At 47.5% G+C, this 23,918-nt stretch overlaps 1 protein-coding gene across 1 annotated transcript; it reads right to left on the bottom strand.

The window, feature by feature from the left end:
* On the bottom strand, window positions 1-22,778 carry ACRBP (acrosin binding protein). Its single transcript, XM_028712907.2, has 9 exons — window positions 22,667-22,778; window positions 16,361-16,573; window positions 13,797-13,891; window positions 7,399-8,099; window positions 3,797-3,929; window positions 2,612-2,791; window positions 2,344-2,508; window positions 2,168-2,254; window positions 1-123 (listed from the first exon to the last, which is right to left on the bottom strand). Exons 1-9 carry the CDS (start codon window positions 22,704-22,706, stop codon window positions 1-3), a joined length of 1,737 nt encoding a protein of 578 aa, XP_028568740.2. The 5' UTR covers window positions 22,707-22,778.
* Window positions 22,779-23,918: the final 1,140 nt, after the last annotated feature.

Here is a 23,918-nt window from a genome sequence, read left to right as displayed (position 1 = left end):
TCACTCTCTCCCCTCTCCATTACTGAGAAAGAATTTCTTGTTCCAAAGCACCACTTCCTCTTCCCCTTCCTCCCTACTTAGCACTCGGTAAGTCTGGTTTTTTTGGCAAGGCTTCCGCATCACCTGAGGACAAAGGGGTGAAAGAAGAAGAACAGAACATTAGAGTTTACTTCTCCTCTTCTGATGAAGGATCAAATCACCTTGCCCCAAACTAACCCCAGGGTTAGGGTAAAGCCACCAGTTCGGTCGCACTGGGCACTGCGCTGCAGAGGGCACCATAACAGTGCTGTAGAACGGAGCGCAAGAGGCAGGGGAGGGCGCCAGGTTTTAGCATCGCACAGGCTGCTGCTGAAATTTGAGAGACCAAAGTTTGCCAGTACTAGCCAAGTGGAACTTGGCATCCTCTAGAATTGGTGTGGGGAACCCTCGGTCCTCCAGATGTTGCTGGACTACAACTCCCCTCAATTGCAATGGCAATTGTAGTTTATCAACATCTGGAGGGCTAAAGTTGCCCTGCACGTTTTCAGGTTGCGTCCCGCGGCGACCCGGAAGTACCGGAAAGGGTTACTTCCGGGTTTCACCATTTGCACATGCGCAGACACGCAAAATGATGTCACACGCATGCGCAGAAGCGGCTCATTGCGACCCACGTGTGCACAGACACGGGCTGCGTTCTATTCAGGTTGTGAATGGGCCTCCAGAACGGATCCCGTTCGCAACCAGAGGTACCACTGTACTCTGCAAAGACTGAACCAAGATGGGGAACAGAGCTGCTGACTAGCTGGAAATGACTTGCAAAAGAGCAGCCTCCAGATTTCTTGTTGCGCCACACTTTCCAGGCACAGGTCTGAGCTTTAAAGCTCCATGTCCAAATGGTTTTTGTTTTCCCAGGGAAAACCTGCATTTTACCACTGAATTGGAGCAGGCAGCAATCCATGGGAAATCACATTGATTCAGCAGCAAAAAAAGACTTCCCCCAGGGTGCAAGCCTGGGCAGTGTGCATGGAAATCCTGGGCTGTCTGGATGACAAGACGCCATTCTCAGTCTCTCTGGTGTGCTCCAGAGGAAAGCAGAGCAATACGTTTGGCACCAGCTTGGCTATAGGACGTGCCAGAAGGAGGCGTACAAGGTGCCATCCAAATGTCTTAGGGACGCCACACCGGATTTGTGTAGGGTTTGTTGTTGTTGTTTAGTTGCTTAGTCGTTTCCGCCTCTTCGTGACCCCCTGGACCAGAGCACGCCAGGCACTCCTGTCTTCCACTGCCTCCTGCAGTTTGGTCAGACTCATGTTTGTAGCTTCGAGAACACTGTCCAACCATCTCGTCCTCTGTCAGCCCTTTCTCCTTGTGCCCTCCATCTTTCCCAGCATCAGGGTCTTTTCCAGGGAGTCTTCTCTTCTCCTGAGGTGGCCAAAGTATTGGAGCCTCAGCTTCAGGATCTGTCCTTCCAGTGAGCACTCAGGGCTGATTTCCTTCAGAATGGAGAGGTTTGATCTTCTTGCAGCCCATGGGACTCTCAAGAGTCTCCTCCAGCACCATAATTCAGAAGCATCAATTCTTCGGCGATCAGCCTTCTTTATGGTCCAGCTCTCACTTCCATACATCACTACTGGGAAAACCATAGCTTTCACGATTCTTCGGCGATCAGCCTTCTTTATGGTCCAGCTCTCACTTCCATACATCACTACTGGGAAAACCATAGCTTTCATGATACGGACCTTTGTTGGCAAGGTGATGTCTCTGCTTTTTACTCCTGAGTTTTTTTTTCTCCCAAAGATATGCTGCAAGGTTTAGGATCAGAGTTTTCCTTCTACCTTCCCAGGCTGACAAGCCCCATCTGCCCCTATCACTGCACCTTTTCTTCTCAGTAAAACGCAGGTGTTCCTGGGGAAATCGCCATGACAAAAACAAGCAAATGCTCAGGCACGGTGCTTGAAAATGCAGACCTGTGCCCAGAAACATGGCACAAAAGGAAGTCTGGGTGAGCCCTCAATGCATGATCCAACTAAACAAAGGCAGCCTTGTTGCTTTCTACCTCTTTTCTTTTTAGTTGAAAGGAACGGGACGAGGATAAGCTTTGCCTTTCTGTAATGAGGGAGCACTCAACAAACAACTGATTTCTTATACTTAAGCTTCAAGAAGGGACCTTGAAGGTGTCATCTCCCACCTTCTCTCCAGCATGGCTGTCTTTCAGACACTGCTTGCTCTTGAAAGCGCAGTAGGTGGGGTGTTGAACTCCTGTCGAGTCGCAGATCTGGGAAGAAGGAAATGACAAGGTGGCAGGGGTGACAGGAACAAACCAACATGATGGGGGCAAGGGACAGACATTCCATTAATACTCACTTCTTTTGGGAAATCTCCTTTTTGGAAGGAGGAATACTCCGTCTTCAACCACAGAGACACCCGATAATCATCACAGCCTCGAGCAGCCAAGCGACCGCACCAATAGTCTGCTTTCAAGCCTGCATATGTCTCAACCCCAAAATACTCTTCTACCCCTGTGGGGACCTGGTGGTAAAAAATGAGGAGGAGGGAAAGGGGCGGAATCAATGGAACTTGTCCGTAAGCGAAGCTTTCTCTAATATCTGGGCAACCAAGACGTTTGGCTTACCCTGGATTGCATAGCCTGGTGTTGAGCCAAGATCCCTGGGTTGATGTAGGATGTGAATATGCCACCAACACAGTGGGTACGCTTCAGATTGGAGGCTCCTTGGCACTGCTCTGTCTTCAGGGAGCAGAAAGCACACTCAGAGCACAGGTCGGCATGGCGTCGGCCAAGGCTATCACACACCTAGGGAGTGACGGAGCAATGAGAAGGACCAAAACATAGCCGCGCCTGCTGGAACTATCTACCTCTTTGTCTTGAAGCATGTGGCAAACCGCTGTTGCGGGCGCAGTCCTTCCCAACATGTTGGTCCTTCTGTTCAGAGTGTGGCGCCTTGCCTACCCTGCAACGTTCCTCAGATGAAAATAGGGACAAATGTCTGGCGGCTTCTCCTCCTCCTCACCCATTCTCCAGCAGCCACTAGAGAGGAGGCTGGCAGTGGCAGCCATAGAGAGCCCATGAGATTCTCCTTCGCAGCTGCCACTGCTGTTGCCTGGGACAAGCACTGGCTCATCCTTCTCAGTGGCAGCACCATGGGCAGGGGAAACAGGGACATTTCGGGATCAAGTCAAAAGCCAGGATGGCTTTCGTAATTCCAGGACTGTCCCTGGAAAAAAGGGACTCTTGAAGGGTATGCCCTTGTAACTGAACTGGATCCAAAAATTGATTTGCTGCAAGGCCAGGTTCAAGGTACTTGTGTGAATTCTCAAAGGCCTAAATAACTTGGGCGCCAGTTGTCCTGTGTTCCACTTCAGTCACTGAGATCTTCTGATGGGACACTTCTGGTGGTGCCACACATCCCTGAGGCCTGGTTGACCATCACTAGAGACTGTGGAACTGTTTATTCTTCCCTCTGAAGTTTTTTGAAACCTTTGTATAGACAGGAATTTACCACATGAATGTTCTTTTTGTTGTTGTTGTTGTTATGTTTTATTCGGATGGTCTCTTTATTTTATTTTTATATGTTGCATTCTGCCTTGCTGCATTCTTTTTAAAATGAAAGTGAGGATTATAAATTCACAAATAAAGTTCTGTTCAACCAAACTGCCTCCCCTCCTCCTCTTATCAGGACCTCTTACTAGCTCAGAAGGTGGCACCGAAATTTAAGGTGGGCTTGGAGATCTCCCCGTTTATCAACTGCTGGGCTCTACTGTGAGAAGGTATGAAACTGGCATCCAGCACGGAGCTTACCAAATCCCCAAAGCCAAAGGTTTTTGACTCCATTTGTTTCCAGGCCTTGCTAACAGCTGAGGATATGCAAATGTCTTGCAGCACTGCATAGCAGAGAATCACCAGAGCTTCTTCCTTGTCAAGAGCTAAGAGGCTAAGGCAACAAAGGAGAAACGGAGAGAAGGAAATTGTGAGAAGGAGGGCCATTTTGATCTCCCAACCCCCTCACAATATCTCTTGGAGGCAGCTCCGATACCTGGGTGCTCATCAGCCCAAGAAGAAACCCCTGAAAATGGCAGCCTTCTATGTCAATCCCTGCCCCCTTCTCATTGTAACTAATTAAGGAAACATGGGGCTAAGATGACTCATGTGTGGGGAAATGCATGCTGCGCTATCTAAGTAGATAGAGTAAGGGGAAGTTGATATCCAACTGCCATTTTCAGTGGCAAACCCGTATCTACTCTCATGCCTTGTTTGAGCCTCAGAAGAGGTCCTTATTTACCGTATTTTTCGCTCCACAAGACGCACCAGACCATAAGATGCACCTAGTTTTTGGAGGAGAAAAACAAAACAAAAAAATATTCTGAATCTCAGAAGCCAGAACAGCAAGAGGGATCGCTGCGCAGTGAAAGCAGCAATCCCTCTTGCTGTTCTGGCTTCTGGGATAGCTGCGCAGCCTGCATTCGCTCCATAAGACGCACACACATTTCCCCTTACTTTTTAGGAGGGAAAAAGTGAGTCTTATAGAGCAAAAAATGAGGTAAATCCACAGGACAAGTGCCCCTATGGCGTAATGCAGAGTCTCACAAAATAGTTTTCCCTGGGTCCCTTAAAGGAGGAAACCTATGCTTTGGAGGAACCCATAAATGGTAGTCCACAGAGAGTCCTATTACCATACCACCACATTGATGGGCCGTCAGAACATGTGCATGTTTTTCCCCAATTACAGACAAGTAATCAAGTGACGCCTTGTTTTTGTGAATGGGCCATCGTGGATGGTGATTGGCAAAAAGAGAGAACTGCCCGTGCAATTGGAAAATTAGCAAAAGAAGTTGACAATTTCAAAGCAGATCTTACATATGATTGAATATGCAGTTGTTTAGGTTAATAAATAACTGATGCTAACATATAGGGCTGGATTTTACTAACCCGGACTAAGGAATCCTACTAGCACAATGAGGATTTCCTCCCTCCACCCCCCTCTGAAATCCACTCTGAAATCTGTCTGGAGAATGTTGCAGAACAGTGTGCGGGATGTGGAGACGGGAGAATTTGGCAAGCAGCAATCTTTGCCCTGATGGAATGATCATCTTAGTGCAGTACTGAATGCCAACCACAGACGTTGCTTTTGAAAAATTCGCAACATGCTCCTTTAAGCTCTACTTACAGCTGCCAGAAAATCTAATTGTGCTCTATGGTTTTGCAATGCATTACAGTGGTGCCCCGCAAGACGAATGCCTCGGAAGACGAAAAACTCACTAGACGAAAGGGTTTTCCGTTTTTTGAGTCGTTCCGCAAGACGAATTTCCCTATGGGCTTGCTTCACAAGACAAAACATCTTGCGAGTTCTTGCGAGTTTGTTTCCCTTTTCTTAAAGCCGCTAAGCCGCTAATAGCCGCTAATAGCCACTAAGCCGTTAATAGCCGCTAAGCCGCTAATAGCCATGCTTCGCAAGACGAAAAAACTGCAAGACGAAGAGACTCGCGGAATGGATTAATTTCGTCTTGCGAGGCACCACTGTATCTGAAAGTGTGGAACTGCCAAAGGCTTGGGAAACATTAACACTCTAGCAGGATACACCAGCAAACTCTTGGGTCCCAACAAATGTGCAGATATGAAACCCTGACAAACGTCTTGGTTTTTTTGTTTTTTAAGGAGAAATGTATGACTAGGGGAAAGGAGGAGGAGGGGTTCTGGAGGAAAGACGAGGCAGGTGAGGAGAACATTAGTCCCTTGTCTTAGTTCCAGATCCAGGGATTGGAGGACCCTTGGGTAACATGTCCCCCATCTTTGTGGGTCTCCCGTCTCCTCACCAAGGCACCATGACCTACTCCTTCGCCTTGTTCTTCTGGACCCAATCCCTACAACTCCCAGGGTAGGAGGAAGGCAGGAGAGAAGTGGAGACTACTGCTCTTCACTTTGCTCTTCTCATTGCTTGCATTTTTTGAGAAGATAGCTAAACAAGTGACAATAATGAACGGGATGTTTGCCCCCTTTAGGGCTGTGAGCATCAACTAGCGCCTGACAACACCTAGCGCCTGACAACACCATCGCTCCTTTGCTCTACATCACCTGAGGATGTGATGTGCCCCCCCCCCCGTTTCTTTATTTGAAACAACCTGTTATTTGTTCATTCAAACCAAACTTCTTTCCACATTCATGGCTTCTTGTCTGCGTTTCAACTTTTTGCCGTCGCTGCTGCTGCTTCCTGGGTCGGCACATCAGAGCTGATTTGGGGAAGCTGCCATTATAATTTCCCAGAATGCTCTGAGAATTGCATCATTGTGGGACATTTGGGGGGGTAGCGGAAAAGGCAAGTTCCATTAGCACCAACCCTTTCTCTCCATGTTCAAAGAAGTCTACGAAAAAGAAGTGGAAGTCCCCAAAATGAGCTGCTGCCACTCTTAGGGAAAGATAAAAGTCCCAGCCCTCAAATGGGTATAAATGGGATGACAATGAACCAATTTGTACCTATTAATTACTCAGGAAAAGTCATTCCATTACATCTAAAACCTCAACCGAAGTTTAATGCTTCGCTCATTATGAAACAGATACGCACCCTTAGAATCCACTCTTTCCTGAAGTAGCTGCTCTTTCTCTCTTTTTAAAAGTGAGTGGATTTGGTCTTCTTTGTTTTTTACTTGGTTTGAAAGTGTGTGGGCTTGTGGCTGTTTGTAACATGGCCGTCACGATGGATAAATAACTGAGGAACTGCTAGACTGGCCCAAACTGGGAGCTGAAGCGTTGCATCGATGTCAATAATTTTGTATATCTTTGGGTAAGTTGTTTTTAAAGGAGTAAGGATATGGAGAACCAATGATTTCCCTCATAAAACAAAGCAATGCAGCTGTCGCTCATCCACACACTGATTTAGCACTCATAGGGTGCTAGGCCCTGTACAAAAAAAAGCCTGTATGCAAATCCTGACCAGAAAGCACCTTACATTCAACAATTAAGAGGAACATGCATTGATGATGTAGGAGATCTGGGGAGGAGGCAGCAGGGAGTAAAGTGAGAGCAGAGGAATGATGGGGGTGTGTCAGTTGCTTTGCAGTGTGCCAGAATATCCAAACCCTGTACATTGTCTGTTGGGGTGACTATGTTGACCGAGTTGAAGAAGCAAGTCTTGAAAATAAACTTTAGGACTTTCCACATTATTTGTCCTCAATGCACTTTTTATTTTCTACTTATAACTTTAGTCCACACAAGCATTTTGGAAATATAGAAATATATATTTAGTCGATATAATGAGGGGAAACGAAAGGGAGGAGCCAGTGGGAGCTGACAACAAAGGTGTCCCATCGCTAGGCATCTTCCTCTAGGCCCTGCCGCCTGTGCTTTGGGGGCCTGTTTTCCTCAGCAAATGCTACTATTTTTGGCTTGGGAGCAAGACTTGCCCTTACCTCCCCTTGGAACCGGACTCTTCCTGGCTAGTCAGCATATTCAGGTCTCCTTCTCTGCCTCCTTCCTGTGATCCTTTGTAAGGCTGCGTGTTCTCGGCATTCAGGGACTGCTCCAGAGAGAACGCCATGCCGATCAGGCGGTGGATGCTCTTGTGGAGCTGCTGGTTTGAGAGCCCCTTGGTGACTGATGGCTCTTCAGTTTCGGAGACGGCCATTTCCGTAGTGGACACGGCTTCTGCAGTGGCCGCGACGAGCACGGCACTCACGTAGTCCGGCGTGCTGGAGGGAGTTGAGATGGAGCGTTCCCTGGCCACGGGCTCCTGGCCTGAGACGGCAAAGGAATATTTCAAAATGGCGTCGATGTTGGAGCGGAGGCGGGCGTCGCGGGAGGGTGTGGCACTGTGGTCTATTGGCGCCATGTTACGCAACTGGCTTGGGGATGGAGAAACGGCATTGACTTCGTCTTGATCCTCGTACTCGTCTTCATGTCTGTGCATGTGTTCGTACTCATGTTCATGCTCATGTTCATGCCCGTGTTCATGTTCGTGCTCATGTTCATGCCCATGTTCATGCTCATGTTCGTGCTCATGTTCGTGAACCTCATGTTCATGTTCGTGAACCTCATGTTCGTGAACCTCGTGTTCGTGAACCTCGTGTTCATGCTCATCCTCATCCTCTTCAAACTCTGGGCACAGTATCCGCTATCCAGGGTGGGGGTGGAGGAAGGAGAAAATTTGGGAAAAACGTGACCAAGTTGTCTTGGGTGACGAATCCTCTCTCCCACTCCCCCATGTAAAAGAGGACTGTCTCCTTTTCTCATCAGACCTAGTTCATTACCTGGTAATAGTAGTAGTACAGTGGTACCTCAGGTTAAGGGACGCGGGTGGCGCTGTGGGTAAAAGCCTCAGTGCCTAGGGCTTGCCGATTGAAAGGTCGGCGGTTCGAATCCCCGTGGCAGGGTGCGCTCCCGTTGTTCGGTCCCAGCGCCTGCCAACCTAGCAGTTCGAAAGCACCCCCAGGTGCAAGTAGATAAATAGGGACCGCTTACTAGCGGGAAGGTAAACGGCGTTTCCGTGTGCTGCGCTGGCTCACCAGAGCAGTGATGTCACGCTGGCCACGTGACCTGGAAGTGTCTCCAGACAGCGCTGGCCCCCGGCCTCTTGAGTGAGATGGGCGCACAACCCTAGAGTCTGTCAAGACTGGCCCCTATGGGCAGGGGTACCTTTACCTTTACCTCAGGTTAAGAACTTAATTCATTCTGGAGGTCCGTTCTTAACCTGAAACTGTTCTTAACCTGAGGGACCACTTTAGCTAATAGGGCCTCCCACTGCCACCACCGCGCAATTTCTGTTCTCATCCTGAAGCAAAGTTCTTAACCCGAGGTACTATTTGTGGGTTAGCAGAGTCTGTAACCTGAAGTGTCTGTAACCCAAGGTACCACTGTATTAGTATTAGTATTAGTATTAGTATTAGTATTAGTATTAGTATTAGTATTCTAGGCCACCAGTCTGACTGGGTGGCTTCCAACAAATTAAAACATCAAACATGGTAAAATATCAAACATTAAAAACTTCCCTAAACAGGGCTGCCTTCAGATGTCTTCTAAAAGACAGATAGTTGTTGTTTTTTCCCCTTGACATCTGACCGGAGGGTGTTCCACAGGGCAGGAGCCACTACCGAAAAGGCCCTCTGCCTGTTTCCCTGTGGATTCATGTCTTGCAGTGAGGGAACTGCCAGTAGGCCCTTGGAGCTGGACCTTAGTGTCCAGGCTGGACTATGGGGTGGAAACGGTCCTTCAGGTATACAGGGATTTCCCAATTTCCACATTCCTCCCATTAAAAAAGAAGAAGAAAAAGGACGTCCCCGCTTAAAAGACCATAACCACAGTGAAGGCCTATTTTCTGCTGCTATTCCAAGCAGACCTGGCTCCCTGGTGCGGTTAAGTCCAGCTCTATTTATTTCATATGTCGCTTCTATGCCAAAATAAGAGGTCTTCTGCATGATGTCTGTGGTTTAGGGGGAAATGGAAGCTTTCCACCTCACCTGGGATGGAAAAACATATAGGGTAGGACTACTGCTTACACCAGTGATGGCCAAACTTAGCCCTCCAGCTGTTTTGGGACTACAATTCCCATCATCCCTGACCACTGGTCCTGTTAGCTAGGGATGATGGGAGCTGAAATCCCAAAACAGCTGAAGTGCCAAGTTTGGCTATCACTGGATTACAACAAAACAACAACACCGCAAATTGGCTTATAAGTACAGTGGTACCTCAGGTTACATACGCTTCAGGTTACATACGCTTCAGGTTACAGACTCCGCTAACCCAGAAATAGTACCTCGGGTTAAGAACTTTGCTTCAGGATGAGAACAGAAATCATGCTCCGGCGGCGTGGCGGCAGCAGGAAGCCCCACTGGCTTAAGTGGTGCTTCAGGTTAAGAACAGTTTCAGGTTAAGAATGGACCTCTGGAACGAATTAAGTACTTAACCCGAGGTACCACTGTATAAAAACAAATTTACTAGAATAATAGCTAGAATAGAGATAGAATTGTAACCATTCAAGCAACAAACATACTAAGGTGCCATGTGCAAAACAAAGCCTGCAGATACTGTAAACGTGGAGTGGATAAATGTACAACAGTATCTTAACAAGTTACATGTGCAATAAACGTTATATAGACTGGATAAATGAACCGTTCAACAAGTAGTGTAAGTCCAATCACAGAACGGCAACCCTGTGCCGCCACAATAGCAAGGGTAGCACACTGGAGAATATGAAAAAGTTTTCCAAAGCTGTTTTTCAAAGATTGAACTGGATGAGATGTTCTTCAATGGGTCTTGAGTTGGAAACACAAAGCCGTATGCATGGATCAATCATGGGAAGGCAATTCAAAGCCGCCCCCCTGGTGAGAATAGCGCAAGTGGCCAAAAGGAGATCTGTTCTCCGGATATATTACAGGTTTCGCTATACGCTTCATCAGTCTGAGAAACCAGTCATACGAAACGGCTTATAACGTTCATTGCACATGTAACTTGTTAAGATGCAGTTGTACATTTATCCGCTCCATGTTTACAGTATCTCCAGGCTTTGTTTTGCACGTGGCACCTCAGTACAGTGGTACCTCTGGTTACGTACTTAATTCGTTCCGGAGCTCCGCTCTTAGCCTGAAACTGTTCTTAACCTGAAGCACCACTTTAGCTAATGGGGCCTCCCGCTGCTGCCGCGCCACCGGAGCACGATTTCTGTTCTCATCCTGAAGCAAAGTTCTTAACCCGAGGTACTATTTCTGGGTTAGCGAAGTCTGTAACCTGAAGCGTATGTAACCTGAAGCGTAAGTAACCCGAGGTGCCACTGTATGTTTGTTGCTTGAATGGTTACAAGTCTATCTCTAGTCTAGCTATTATTCTAGTAAATTTGGTTTTATACTTATAAGCCAGTTTGTTGTTTTGTTGCATTATTATTACTGTCACCACATTTGATATTTTGTGCATATACAAGCCTGGATTACACAAAGGGTTTCACCCCTCTCCCCCTCCCAACAGGCAACCCCTGAAATTTGCTGGCAGGATTGTCAGGAGGAGCCCCAGAACAGTGTGTGAGGGGATGTGGGGAAATCATCACGTCTGATAAGCTGGAATGCTCTGAAGCATCAATTTAGCATGATGTGGAATTCCTCGTATTCTTTTAAAGAGAGGCTTGAAAGAAGCACCGCTTCCCCTGGCATGCAGACCTATTTGTTTTTTCGCCTCTTCTAAAAGAATTTCGGCAGTGTTATGTACTGAGTTGAATAGGATCCAAAATGCAGCAGTCTGATTGGTCCTAGAACAATGGGATCCAAAAGGCAGCAGTCTGATTGGTCCTAGAACAATAGGATCCAAAATGCAGCAGTCTGATTGGTCCTAGAACAATGGGATTCAGAATGCAGCAGTCTGATTGGTCCTAGAACAATGGGATTCAGAATGCAGCAGTCTGATTGGTCCTAGAACAATAGGATCCAAAATGCAGCAGTCTGATTGGTCCTAGAACAATAGGATTCAGAATGCAGCAGTCTGATTGGTCCTAGAACAATAGGATTCAGAATGCAGCAGTCTGATTGGTCCTAGAACAATGCAGCAGTATGATTGGTCTGCAGGAGCCACCCAATCCAGCTCCAGGTGGAAGTGAATCCACAACCTGATTGGCCTACAGGAGAATCCCGGAATTAGCCAATCACGTGCGGCTCATTGTGTAAATAATGTATATAAAGCAGATATTGTGGGGGAACGCTGATTCCTCCTCACCACTATGAGCTGAATAAAGAGCATGAAATCCACTCTCGACTCCGAGTATATTTCAGGCAGGTTTTCCAAATAATATTAAATCTTCAAAACCCGATTACCGGGGGCAAAAGGAAAGGGAGAATGTGCACACAAAGAGCAATGTTCTGTCTTGAAACAAAAAAAGGTATCACCCGTCTCCTGCTTGAAAGCAGATCAACCCCTGCACCATTTCTACGGAAGATGAGGCAGGGCCAGGAATAAAAAAGCATCGGGAAGCTACATTCACTATTGTTTCTCTGGGCACACAGGTTTTGCAAGTTTTGGAAGCACCACAAAAGAAACTGCAAAAAACCTGCTGGGCCAAGAGGCCACTGTGAAATGAGCCTATCCACCACAGGCAGTGGTATTAGGGATGTCTGGTTGTGTTAACAGCACAACCCCTTCTCTGCATTCATTCCTCAGTCCTTCCAGCCTGGAGCCAAGGCAATATTAAAGCCCTGCTTGCTGCAGCAGATATAAAGGACCGGGGAAGAAAAGGCAGGAAAGTGTAGCGATTGCATAATCCCCCTATAAATTAAAATTTCAGCAGCTGGTAAGAGCATGAGTAGTTCAGGGATTTTTATTTCTTTTAATTATACGTTGTGTGCCCTTGCTTCTCAGTTTGACCCTTTTACATGGTTTTGTATGTTTTGTGGTATTTTATGCATTGTGACTTGCCATTATCTTTACCGATTGTAGTTTAGTGATTCTTTATTGTAATTGCTAAGTGTAAACTGTTTAATTTTTATTTGCTGATATTTAATTTTACTGTTTACTCTTACAGCCTGACGAATTACTGAATATTGCGTTACAGTCGTACCTTGGAAGTCAAACAGAATCCGTTCCGGAAGTCCGTTCGACTTCCAAAACGTTCACAAACCAAAGCACGACTTCTGATTGGCTGCAGGAAGCTCCTGCAGCCAATCAGAAGCTGCAGAAGCCCCGTCGGACGCTCAGCTTCCAAAAATAGTTTGCAAACCGGAACAGCCACTTCCAGGTTTGCAATGTTTGGGAGCCAAAACGTTCGACTCACAAGGCGTTCGAAAATCAAGGTACGGCTGTATTTGATATAAGTTGTTTATTTTAAAGTTGTGTTTTTATTATGACTTTTTTTGTATTGGATCAGATTGTTTATAGGCGTGCGATCTTTGCTGTCTATTTTGTTGTTTCTTCAGGTTGTAAACCGCCTTGGATATGGTAATATAGAAAGGTGGTACAATATACAAATTAAAAGTGGGGGAAACATGAGTGAAATATCCCTGCCCATCCAAACATTTGCCCTAAGATCTGAGCAAAAGCAAGGGACACGTAAGAAAATTCACCTTCCATACTGTAACAAACTCCTGACAGTCATGATTTCTGAATAGCGTATGTCAATTTAAGGCAGAAGTTTCTTGGCCTGTGCACTGGTGCCCCTTGTTGTCAAGGCTGCAAAATGGAGGAAGACTAATACAGTGGTACCTCAGTTCTTGAACTTAAACCATTCCGGAAATCTGTTCGACTCCCGAAATGGTTCAAAAACCAAGGCGCAGCGTCCAATTGGCTGTAGGAGCTTCCTGCACTCAATCTGAAGCCGCATTGGGTGTTCGGCTTCCGAACAACGTTTGCAAACCAGAACACTCACTTCCGGGTTTGCGGTGTTCGGGAGCTGATTTGTTCGGGAGCCAAGCTGTTCCGAGTACCAAAGTACCACTATAGAGCATTGTGCTATCAGGTCTCAGTGTAGCTCCACTTCTCAAGGCAAGCCGCTGGGTCCTTGCCAAAGCATCAGTAAGACTGTGGCCTGGTTTGTGTGGCCCCCTGCCTTGCCCCAGCCATCTCGGCTTGCCTGTCCACTCTCAGTCTCCATTTTTGTTCCAGCTCCGCTCTGGGCATCTTCTCATATAGGACCTTGTCCTGTATCTCGATCTGTGCCTCTGCACTAACCCTCCTGCAATCCTCCAATTATGTGGGAGGATAAAGGGTAACCTATTAAGGGACCTTAACGATATCCACATGCCTCAACCTTCTGCTTTTTAGCCAAATCACTCAGAATTTCGTATTCTTCTAAAAACAGGAGCTCTATTGCAGTGGGCAGACATCCTTCTCTCCCGCTCACCTTGACGTAGAACCTCCGGTTTGAACACCGAAACTGTGCAAATAGACAAAATGTCTCAAAACGTATGACGTGAGGAAGATCCGCACAGATGGGACCTGGAAGCAGAAGGCGAAAAGTCTTACCAGGGGAAGAAAGAACGAAAAGTACCATATCCTCCAGCGCTGCACAGAAGTAAACATATGCACCAGTTGTTGAACTGAGCTATACACTTATGTTCTCTATTGACTGAGGGGCCTGTGGCAGTATTTTGCCAAACAATGACCTACCATTGGCCAATTTCTTTCCCCCCATTTCCCTTAAAGCCAGGAGGAGACTTTTTACAGTGGTGCCTCGCAAGACAAAATTAATTTGTTCCGCAAGTTTTTTCTTCTTGCGAGTTTTTCGTCTTGCTAAGCACGGTTTCCCATAGGAATGCATTGAAAATCAATCAATGCGTTCCTATGGAGACCGCCTTCAGACCAGGTCCGGGGACAGTCTGTCCCCCGACCTCTTCTGAAGGCTGGGGGGGGGGGACAAGGGCTTTTCTTCCCACCGCCAGCCTTCAGAAGGCTGTTCTGAAGGCTGGCGGTGGGAAGAAAAGCCCTTCTCCCCACCTCCCGCCCCGCAAGCTCCGGGGACAGGAGGGCTTCGCTGCTGACCCCCAGCATTTTAAAAGCCCCCGGGACAGCGGAGGTCTTCTGAAGGCAGGCGGTGGGCGAAAGTCTTTGCTCCCGATGGCCAGCATTTTAAAAGTGGTCCGGGATAGCGGGAAAGCGCAGCGCGCTTCCCCGCTATCCCGGACCGCTTTTAAAATGCTGGCCGTCGGGAGCAAAGACTTTCGCCCACCGCCGGCCTTCCTGGACCTCTTCTGAAGGCTGGAGGGGGGCGAAAGGCTTTGCTCCCCACCGCCAGCATTTAAAAGAGGTCCCCAGAGATTTCCCTATGGGCTTTCTTCTTGCGAAGCAAGCCCATAGGGAAATTCGTCTTGCGGAACGACTCAAAAACGGAAAACTCTTTCGTCTTGCGAGTTTTTCGTTTTGCGAGGCGTTCGTCTTGCGAGGCACCACTGTACATTGTTTTGCTTCCAAAGCACAAGACATTCAGAATTGCATTGAATTATCGTTGCAGACTAATGAAAGCCCGTTCCCCTTCCCATGTAAATCCAGATTAATAGTTACAGTTGTGGTTTGGGGAATCAAAGTGGGGAAAGGGCACAATCCACTCCAAGGTACTCCTGGGCAAGCCTTGCACAGGTCTGTTTCCGGGTGAATTGTGTCCTTCCTGAACAGAACGGCAGTAAAGGTGAGCCGATGAAAACGCCTAGAGCATCTTCTGCTTCTCCTCTTAGGCCTTCATCTAGTAGGCCGAGAGTGGATCCACAACTGGGTCTTGGCCCAACCTAAGGAGGGTTGCTTCCCTGGCAAAGCCACCATTGTATTTTAATTTTTGAAGAGAAATAGAAAAATAAGAGGAGTATGGAGAGAGAAGGAAAGAGAGATGGGGCATGTCTAGCAATATATATCTTTTGCTTGTTCTATACTCGCTGATTGCGATAGCTATGCTCCTTTTGTGAACTATAGTTTGCTAGTTAATAATAACAATAATAATTTTATTATTTATTCCCCACCCATCTGGCTGGGTTTCCCCAGCCACTCTGGGCAGCTCCCAATAAAATATTAAAAACACGATAAAACATCAAACATTAAAGACTTCCCGAAACAGGACTGCCCTTCAGATATCTTCTAAAAGTCAGATAGTTGTTTATTTCCTTGACATCTGCAGTTTGCTGCAGATACTAAAAAGTATTTCTGCTGCGGATACTAAAAAGTATTTATTAGCCACCTCTCCGCCCCATCCTGACCGAACTACAATTCCAAGTGTTCCCCAGGGTTAAGAAAAACTGCAAACCCCGCATTTCGCCAGTGTAGATATGACTCGTGAAAGAGGAAATTATAAAGTTTTGTTTAAAGAAACAATTCAAAAGTTGGTTCTATGCTGAAAATTGGTTTTAAAGGTTGATCTGAAGTCTGAAAAAGTTGAAGATGGTTGCCATAGGACCCGCACAGACATTTACAGGCCATATCTAGAGAGATCTGTAGATTTACAGACTGCAGAAAAGGCTGTTGGTGGCAGGAATCATATACAGTGGTGCCTCGCAAGACGAAATTAATTCGTTCCGCGAGTTTTGTCGTCTTGCGATTTTTTTTCCGTCTTGCGAAGCACGGTGTCGGGAAAAGTTTTGGAAAAGCTTCAAAAATCACCAAAGTCTTTAAAAACCTCAAAAAAGGCTACCACACCGCGTTCTATGAGTTGCTCCTCGAAGTCAAGTCGCAACTGTATTAACGGTGTTAAGAAAAAGGAAACAAACTTGCAAGACGTTTCCGTCTTGCGAAGCAAGCCCATAGGGAAAATCGTCTTGCGAAGCAGCTCAAAAAACAAAAAACCCTTTTGTCTTGCGAGCTTTTTGTCTTGCGAGGCATTCGTCTTGCGAGGTACCACTGTATTGAAGAAAGTGCAACCAGAGTCTCTCACCACAAAAGGGATCTGGTGGGAATCTGGAGCGTGAACCAGTGATCTGCACATACCATCAGGGATCTCGCCATGGTTCTCATACTGATCCAGCTGTAGGATTTTAGGATCCTGGCAACCTTTGCTACGTCGGATCTGACACACCACGCTTGCCTTCCACTTGGGCCTCATGGACGCAAAAAAGTCCAGGTACTCGTCAGTCGTGAGGGGGCTGCCTGGCTGGTAGGACAAAGTCCTCGGGATCAACTGTGCCAGGAAGATTAGGAACCCTGAAGGAGAAGGTATCCGTCTGTCAGATTTTTATCGCTTATAGCCAGTGGCTGTTACAAGACATATTACAAAACAAAACGCATGTTATAAGAAGTCCAAGAGGAAATTAAGTTACTACAAAGATAAGGAGTACAAGGAGATGTTATAAGAATTTTAAGGTCTCAAATATAGAATAAATATTCATAATTGCACACATATCTAAATATATGAACCATGTGTCTGAAATAGTACAGGAGAGCAATCCTGGAGCCATTTTGACTCTCCCAATGACCTCAAATATTCCTCTGCAGTAAGGGAGGCAAATGGGGAAAGCCTTCCCAGTGTCTTTTTGCTTGCAAATCCTGTCTTTAAGGGCGTATTTGTGCATGAATAGGGTGAGCCTGTGACCTGGATTCAGGAACTAAAGTATTAACCATCACAAAAGAATAGCCAGGCTGCCCAGGTAATGCAATCAGTGATCATTATCAGGTATCCTGGAAGACAGGATTTCTGCTGTGGACCACCTCCTTCTATGATGTATGTATGATGTTTTGGGGGTGGTCTTGGGCTACAGGGTGGGCAATTTTAAAAAGTCTATATAAGGGCTTGAGCACCATTGTTCAGGGTTCTCCTCCCTCTTGTGTGTGGTGAGTGGGGACTCTGTTGCAACAGTTCCTTTAAAAAAGATCAGGCTTACTAGCCGCTTTGTTTCTTAATATTCTCTGGTTGGCCGCTGTTATTTTTATGAGGTTTGGAACTTAACAGGTTAAGAAGTTCCCATGATGCCTTATATTCTGACGTCAGCTGTAGAAGCTGGGAGGAGCTGGGAGGAGTTTCTGTCTGTTCCCCTCTGGTCTTTGAGTGAGAAAGACGCAGTTTTTCCTAATGGCGGCAAGGAGCACAGGAGATCCCTGGGGGAATGTCGGAATAAAGAGCTGAAATGGACAAACCTGGACTCTGTGTGTTTGTCTGGAAGCTAATTAAAGGACGTGACAGTTTCATCACCGCTGTGTTTATCTCTGCTAAGGCGTGACTGAAGAGCTGCGGGAGACGGAGCAGAGTCTCGCAGGGAAGTGTGCCGGGCGGCCATGAGTAGCTAATTGAGGGCCAATAAATCAATTAGCGGGGTCGCGCCAGATCAATAAATCGATTTTGCCACAGGTTATGGGTAATTACCGCTTGTAAAACTGTCACTGGAAGTGCCGGAATGCGTTTGAAGTTTGGCGGAGTTTTTTGCCTGGTGCTAAGAGGCAAGGAGAGCTGCGGAGCTAAAAGCAGCTGGCTGAAAGACACAGAGTGGCTGCCTGTGTTGCTGAGTGCTGGGACCAGCTGGAGCTCTGGGAGCTGAAGGCAGCAAGGAATCGCTTCTCCACGGGTGCCAGAGGAGCTTGTGAACTGTAAGTACAGCTTGGGGCCCCTTGGGAGAACGGAAGAAGATGGCAGGCTGCCAGGTCTTGGAGGACATTCCATGCTCACTTTAAGAAGTTGGGCAACCTGGCTGCTGATCTGAAGTCTACTGTTCTGGGTGCCAGGAAGCCAGAGGCCACTTGGCTAGTGCTCCAGGGAGTTTTATGAGGCTGGAGGCAACAGCAAGGGCCGGGAGATGGCTGCTTCAGAACAGAAAGGCAAGATGGCGCTGACCACCTTCGTGAGAGCCGGTGCACAGCTGGGAAGGGCTGTGGGCCCCAGAGGGGGGGCGAAGGTTTGCAGAGTCTAAAAGGGCTGTCTGGGAATGTGCTGCATTTGCTGGGAAGCTTCAGCAAAAGGCCAGAGCCCTGGAGAAGGAATACAAAAGCCTAGAGACGGCTGGAGCCCCTGTCCCTGATGCTTTAGCCACAAGGAGTGCTGCTGAGCAGGTGGGGGGGCGGACTTTTCCAAAGGCACGTTCAAAAAGTTTTCCACTGTACGTGCTGGATTGAAGTGGAGGTTCAGAGGGGGCGGAGCTGGCAAGGAGTGCTTTTCCGGAAGAAGGAGAAGGAGGCCAGCTGGGAGGAGCCCCAAGAGCAGTGTTTTTCCACTGGAGTTCGTCTTTGCTACGTGTGCAATTTGACGGGATGCTTGCGACGCTGTTGCCCCCACCGGAGCGGCGAGGCAAGGCAGGATGTTGCAAACTTTGCCAAGGTCAACCAGCTGAGTTCCCACGGGGAGTCAGTCTGGGAGAGAAGACCAGCGTGGGAACGCAAGGGAAAGACGTGTTTCACACGCTGGGGAGGGTTGTTTCTTATCACTGCTTCTATGGCAACTGTGAAGAACAACTTCAGCCAGGACACGGTGACACGCTGGGTGTTTTGGATTCTGCTATCAGGCAGCACCTGATAGGCAAGCCTACTGGCGGGCTGCGGAACTGCAGGGCTGTTTCAACAGGAACAATTGTTATGTTCACAGACAGAGCACAAAAATCAGTCTGTGGTGTGGCTAACGTGTTTTTCTCTCCCTTTTACAGGAGGAGCAAGAGGTCTACGTTGTGCCGGGACTGAATTGTTGTCGGTTATCTGTATCTGCTCTAATGACGCAGGGGTTCAAAAATGTGCTTTGAAAATGATACCTGTTCCATTTTCAGAGGGGGGCGACAACTGATCAGCATGGCGAAGAGCAAAAATAATTTCTTTGTTCTGGAGTCACCTCTGGAGGGTGGTGGGAAGGTTCCCAGTCATGTGCAAAAGTTGCACAGGTGCACAAAGGGTACAAACTCCGGAAATGTGGGAGGTCCCAAGAGTGCAGGGCATGCAAAGGTGCAAAGGTACTTGGTTTTCCCGGGTTTGGGAGGGTAGCCAAAGAAGCCCTTTGAGCTGGTTCACACAGATCTGTCAGGACCCAGGAGGTGTGAGAGTCTGGGTGAGGCCAGGTATGTGCCATCGCTGACAGATGGCCACAGCCAGGTTGGCTGGTGTCTCTCTCTCAAATCACAGGGGGAGGCGGCGCAACTGATCAAGGATTGGGTTGCGGAGGTGGAACTAAGGTTTTCCACCAGGGTGCAAGGGTTCAAGAGCGACCGAGGGTCACAGTTTACTGGGTCTGCTCTGGAGGAATTTTTCAAGGAAAAGGGAATACGTCACCAGGTGACGGGTGCAAAGTCTTCTCAAGGGAGAAGGGAGGCTGTGGCTGAACCCGGTGAATGGGGATCAGGTCCAGAATCAGGGTTCAAAACCCGGTGATGGGGACCAAGTCCAGGGTCAGGGTTCAGGGCAGGTTTGGGCATCTCCAAGGGTTGTGAAAGGAGTGTCCAGGTGTGAGGCTTCATCTCCGGTAATGGAGAAAGCTCACGGACGGGTTGTCAAGTCAGAGGGGGAAGAGTCTGACGGAGAAGACACAACTGCTGGCCCTAATGGGTCAGTAGGGTATCAGGTCACAGGTGCGTGGAAAAGTGTCGCACAGTGTGATTCTGGGAGTGTTGAAGGGGTTCAACAGGTGCCTGGGAAAGATGCCGGGAAGTGGCACAAGGCAAAGGGGAAGGTGTTGAACTCAGAGGGTCTTGTCAGAATTTTCGGCAAGAGGGGGTATGAGGTTTGGAACTTAACAGGTTAAGAAGTTCCCATGATGCCTTATATTCTGACGTCAGCTGTAGAAGCTGGGAGGAGCTGGGAGGAGTTTCTGTCTGTTCCCCTCTGGTCTTTGAGTGAGAAAGACGCAGTTTTTCCTAATGGCGGCAAGGAGCCCAGGAGATCCCTGGGGGAATGTCGGAATAAAGAGCTGAAATGGACAAACCTGGACTCTGTGTGTTTGTCTGGAAGCTAATTAAAGGACGTGACAGTTTCATCACCGCTGTGTTTATCTCTGCTAAGGCGTGACTGAAGAGCTGCGGGAGACGGAGCAGAGTCTCGCAGGGAAGTGTGCCGGGCGGCCATGAGTAGCTAATTGAGGGCCAATAAATCAATTAGCGGGGTCGCGCCAGATCAATAAATCGATTTTGCCACAATTTTCTCCTACCAATAGGAGATCCACTTAAGGACTCTCTACGGGCTCTGGAATGCCCCATAAGGGAAAAGGAGACGTTTTTCTTATAACAGCATGTTATAAAAACTCCAATAGGAAATTAAGTTACTACAAAGATAAGGAGTAAAGGTAAAGGTAAAGGGACCCCTGACCATTAGGTCCAGTTGTGGCCAACTCTGGGGTTGCGGCGCTCATCTCACTTTACTGGCTGAGGGAGCCGGCGCACAGGTCATGTGGCCAGCATGACTAAGGCGCTTCTGGTGAACCAGAGCAGCGCATGGAAATGCCGTTTACCTTCCTGCCAGAGCGGTACCTATTTATCTACTTGCGCTTGATGTGCTTTCGAACTGCTAGGTTGGCAGGCGCAGGGACCGAGCAATGGTAGCTCACCCCGTCGCGGGGATTCGAACCGCCAACCTTCTGATCGGCAGGTCCTAGTCTCTGTGGTTTAACCCACAGCACCACCCGTGTCCCTTTTAAAAGATAAGGAGTACAAGGAGACAAAAACAACACATGATCAGGCTATTCTGTGATCAACCTCAACTGCACTCAGATCAATGGGTCCTTTGTAAAGCATTAACTGCCAATACCACAGCAAAAAACGACAGCCACTAAAATACCAATAAACAAAACAAAACAAAACCAAAGCCACCCTTCTGCAGTTGAAAGGCCAAGCGAGAAGCACAATAAGTTATCCGTCTGACTTTCAGGCTAAATCTTACACACATTTACACTGTTGAACACAGTGAAACGTACACCTGAGTAAAAATGCATAAGATTACACTGTCGTGCACTTGTTATAAAAGATGGTGTTCCTTCACCCAATATTGAATACAGACACTTCTATGTAGATTCCCTCACAATAGCACAGGCCACAGTAGTTCATTACTGAGCAACCAGAAAGTAGAAGGGGGCCACCTATTGTCCAAAACAGAGATACAAAATTTGCCGAACTTTTCTGTGCCACCAAGCTTGTGCAGGCAATAAAGAAAAAGTGTTTCTGTAATCGTTGATGGTCTCCAATTTTTTTTTACATTGCTTTTATTGCCTATAGAGGCTGTTGTTGCAAGCTTTTTTTTCTGGTGTTTTTTAAACATGTAGTTGCATATAAATATTTTTTGTAAATAAAATTACTGAATGTTACTGAACCACTGCACCCAAAGCTTGTTAAATACAGTGGAACCTCAGTTTTCGAACAGAATCCGTTCCGGAAGACTGTTCGACTTCCGAAACATTCGAAAACCGAGGATCAATGGGCTGGCTGCAGAGTTAATGGGAAACAATGAAAAACATGTCTCAGAAACCGTACAACTTCTGAGGCGCATTCGAAAACGGAAGCAATTACTTCCGGGTTTTCGGTGTTCAGATTCTGAATTGTTCAGCTTCTGAGACACTCGAAAACTAAGGTTCTAGTGACTGACTTATCAAACCTAAACTTTTTATTTACCAATGAATATCTCTTAAGCAGGAGGGACGCGGGTGGCGCTGTGGGTTAAACCACAGAGCCTTGGACTTGCCGATCAGAAGGTTGGTGGTTCGTATCCCCGTAACAGGGTGAGCTCCCGTTGCTCGGTCCCTGCTCCTGCCAACCTAGCAGTTCGAAAGCACATCAAAGTGCAAGTAGATAAATAGGTACTGCTCCGGCGGGAAGGTAAACGGCGTTTCCGTGCACTGCTCTGGTTCGCCAGAAGCGGCTTAGTCATGCTGGCCACATGACCCGGAAGCTGTATGCCGGCTCCATCGGCCAATAAAGCGAGATGAGCGCCGCAACTGCAGAGTCAGTCACGACTGGACCTAATGGTCAGGGGTCCCTTTACCTTTACCTCTTAAGAAACAACGACAGCAACACCCAATTTCACAATTCATTGCGAAGGAATAGTTCATAAGAGACTTCTTAACTCACCCACCCACCCCAAATGTCCAGTTTTCTTCATATCCAGACCAAGCAGAATAAGTTAAAATCACAGTGGGATCAGATCGATGGAATAAGGCCCATGTTGACTTTTATGTCTGACTTCCACATGTTCATAGGAGCTGTCAGAAAAAGAGCACCGGCCAGAATATACAACCAAGCCAGTCAGGAGCAATGGCAGTTATAGGCCATATGGAGCCAAAGATGACCACAAGCCAGAAATCCAGCCAGGCTTCCTCTTGGATAAACGGAGAGGTTGGTCACTCACCCACCAGACAGGCCCATCGTAGCAACTTGAGCCTCAACATTGCCGTTCTGCATCAGGCTCACCCCATTTCAAAGGCCAACAAGGCCAGAAGCTGTTGGAATGAGAACACAATGACCTCACAGTCGAAGCCATTGCAGGAGAAAGAATCTAGGTGGACGAAGGAGGGTTGGGCAGGGGATGGGGAGGACAGGAAAGTGATTTTACATGTGGCAGCCAAGATATGAGGCAAGATAACACACCAGGTTCCATCTGTCATTGAAAGCAGTCGAGTGGGAAGCAAACATCTGAATGTTGTTGTTGTTTAGTCGTTTAGTCATGTCCAACTCTTCGTGACCCCCTGGACCAGAGCACGCCAGGCACTCCTGTCTTCCACTGCCTCCTGCAGTTTGGTCAAACTCATGTTCGTAGCTTCGAGAACACTGTCCCACCATCTCGTCCTCTGCCGTCCCCTCCTCCTTGTGCCCTCCATCTTTCCCAGCATCAGGGTCTTTTCCAGGGAGTCTTCTCTTCTCATGAGGTGGCCAAAGTATTGGAGCCTCAGCTTCGGGATCTGTCCTTCCAGTGAGCACTCAGGGCTGGTTTCCTTCAGAATGAATAGGTTTGATCTTCTTGCAGTCCATGGGACTCTCAAGAGTCTCCTCCAGCACCAAAACATCTGAATAATGGGCCACAATTTGATAGAAAAATGAATGGGAGCAGATGATGAACATAGAGATGGTCTTCAAGTCTGGTTCATTCAAGTGGGGTTTACGCAGGAGACGCTTGTGGGCGTTAATAAATTTGAGGTAGTGCCACTTGTGGATTTTTCTCCTCAGATACCGACATTTCTGTGTCACCTGCAAGAGAAACTGGGGAAGTTGGAGAAAAAGGACGACATTGTGGGACGGTGTGGGTGGTTGAGAAGGGACAGGTTTTACCACTGCAGGATTCGTTTCCAAGATAGCGCAGTCCACAATTTCCCACATTTAGTTGTTTGCAGGGCATGCTCTTTCCTCCACTAGGGATCAACATGAACATAGCTCTCTCACGGTGACATGCAAAAGGATTGCGGGTGCCTCACACTGCGCCAACTCCCATGTGTACATTTAAAATGGAAATAAGTAGGCGGGTACCAAAATGAAGCAGCACCAGTCCAGATAAAAATGGTAATTTAAAGATGGTAGTGAAATGGATGCAAATATCTATACAAATAGCACTATCTCTGGCTTTTTAGCTACTCTTTGAGACAGTTACCGTATTTTTCCGTGCATAA

The sequence above is a fragment of the Podarcis muralis genome, chromosome 17, assembly GCF_964188315.1.
Source record: "Podarcis muralis chromosome 17, rPodMur119.hap1.1, whole genome shotgun sequence".
Classification (NCBI taxonomy): domain Eukaryota; kingdom Metazoa; phylum Chordata; class Lepidosauria; order Squamata; family Lacertidae; genus Podarcis; species Podarcis muralis.
This window is presented reverse-complemented; position numbering and strand designations above follow the sequence as displayed.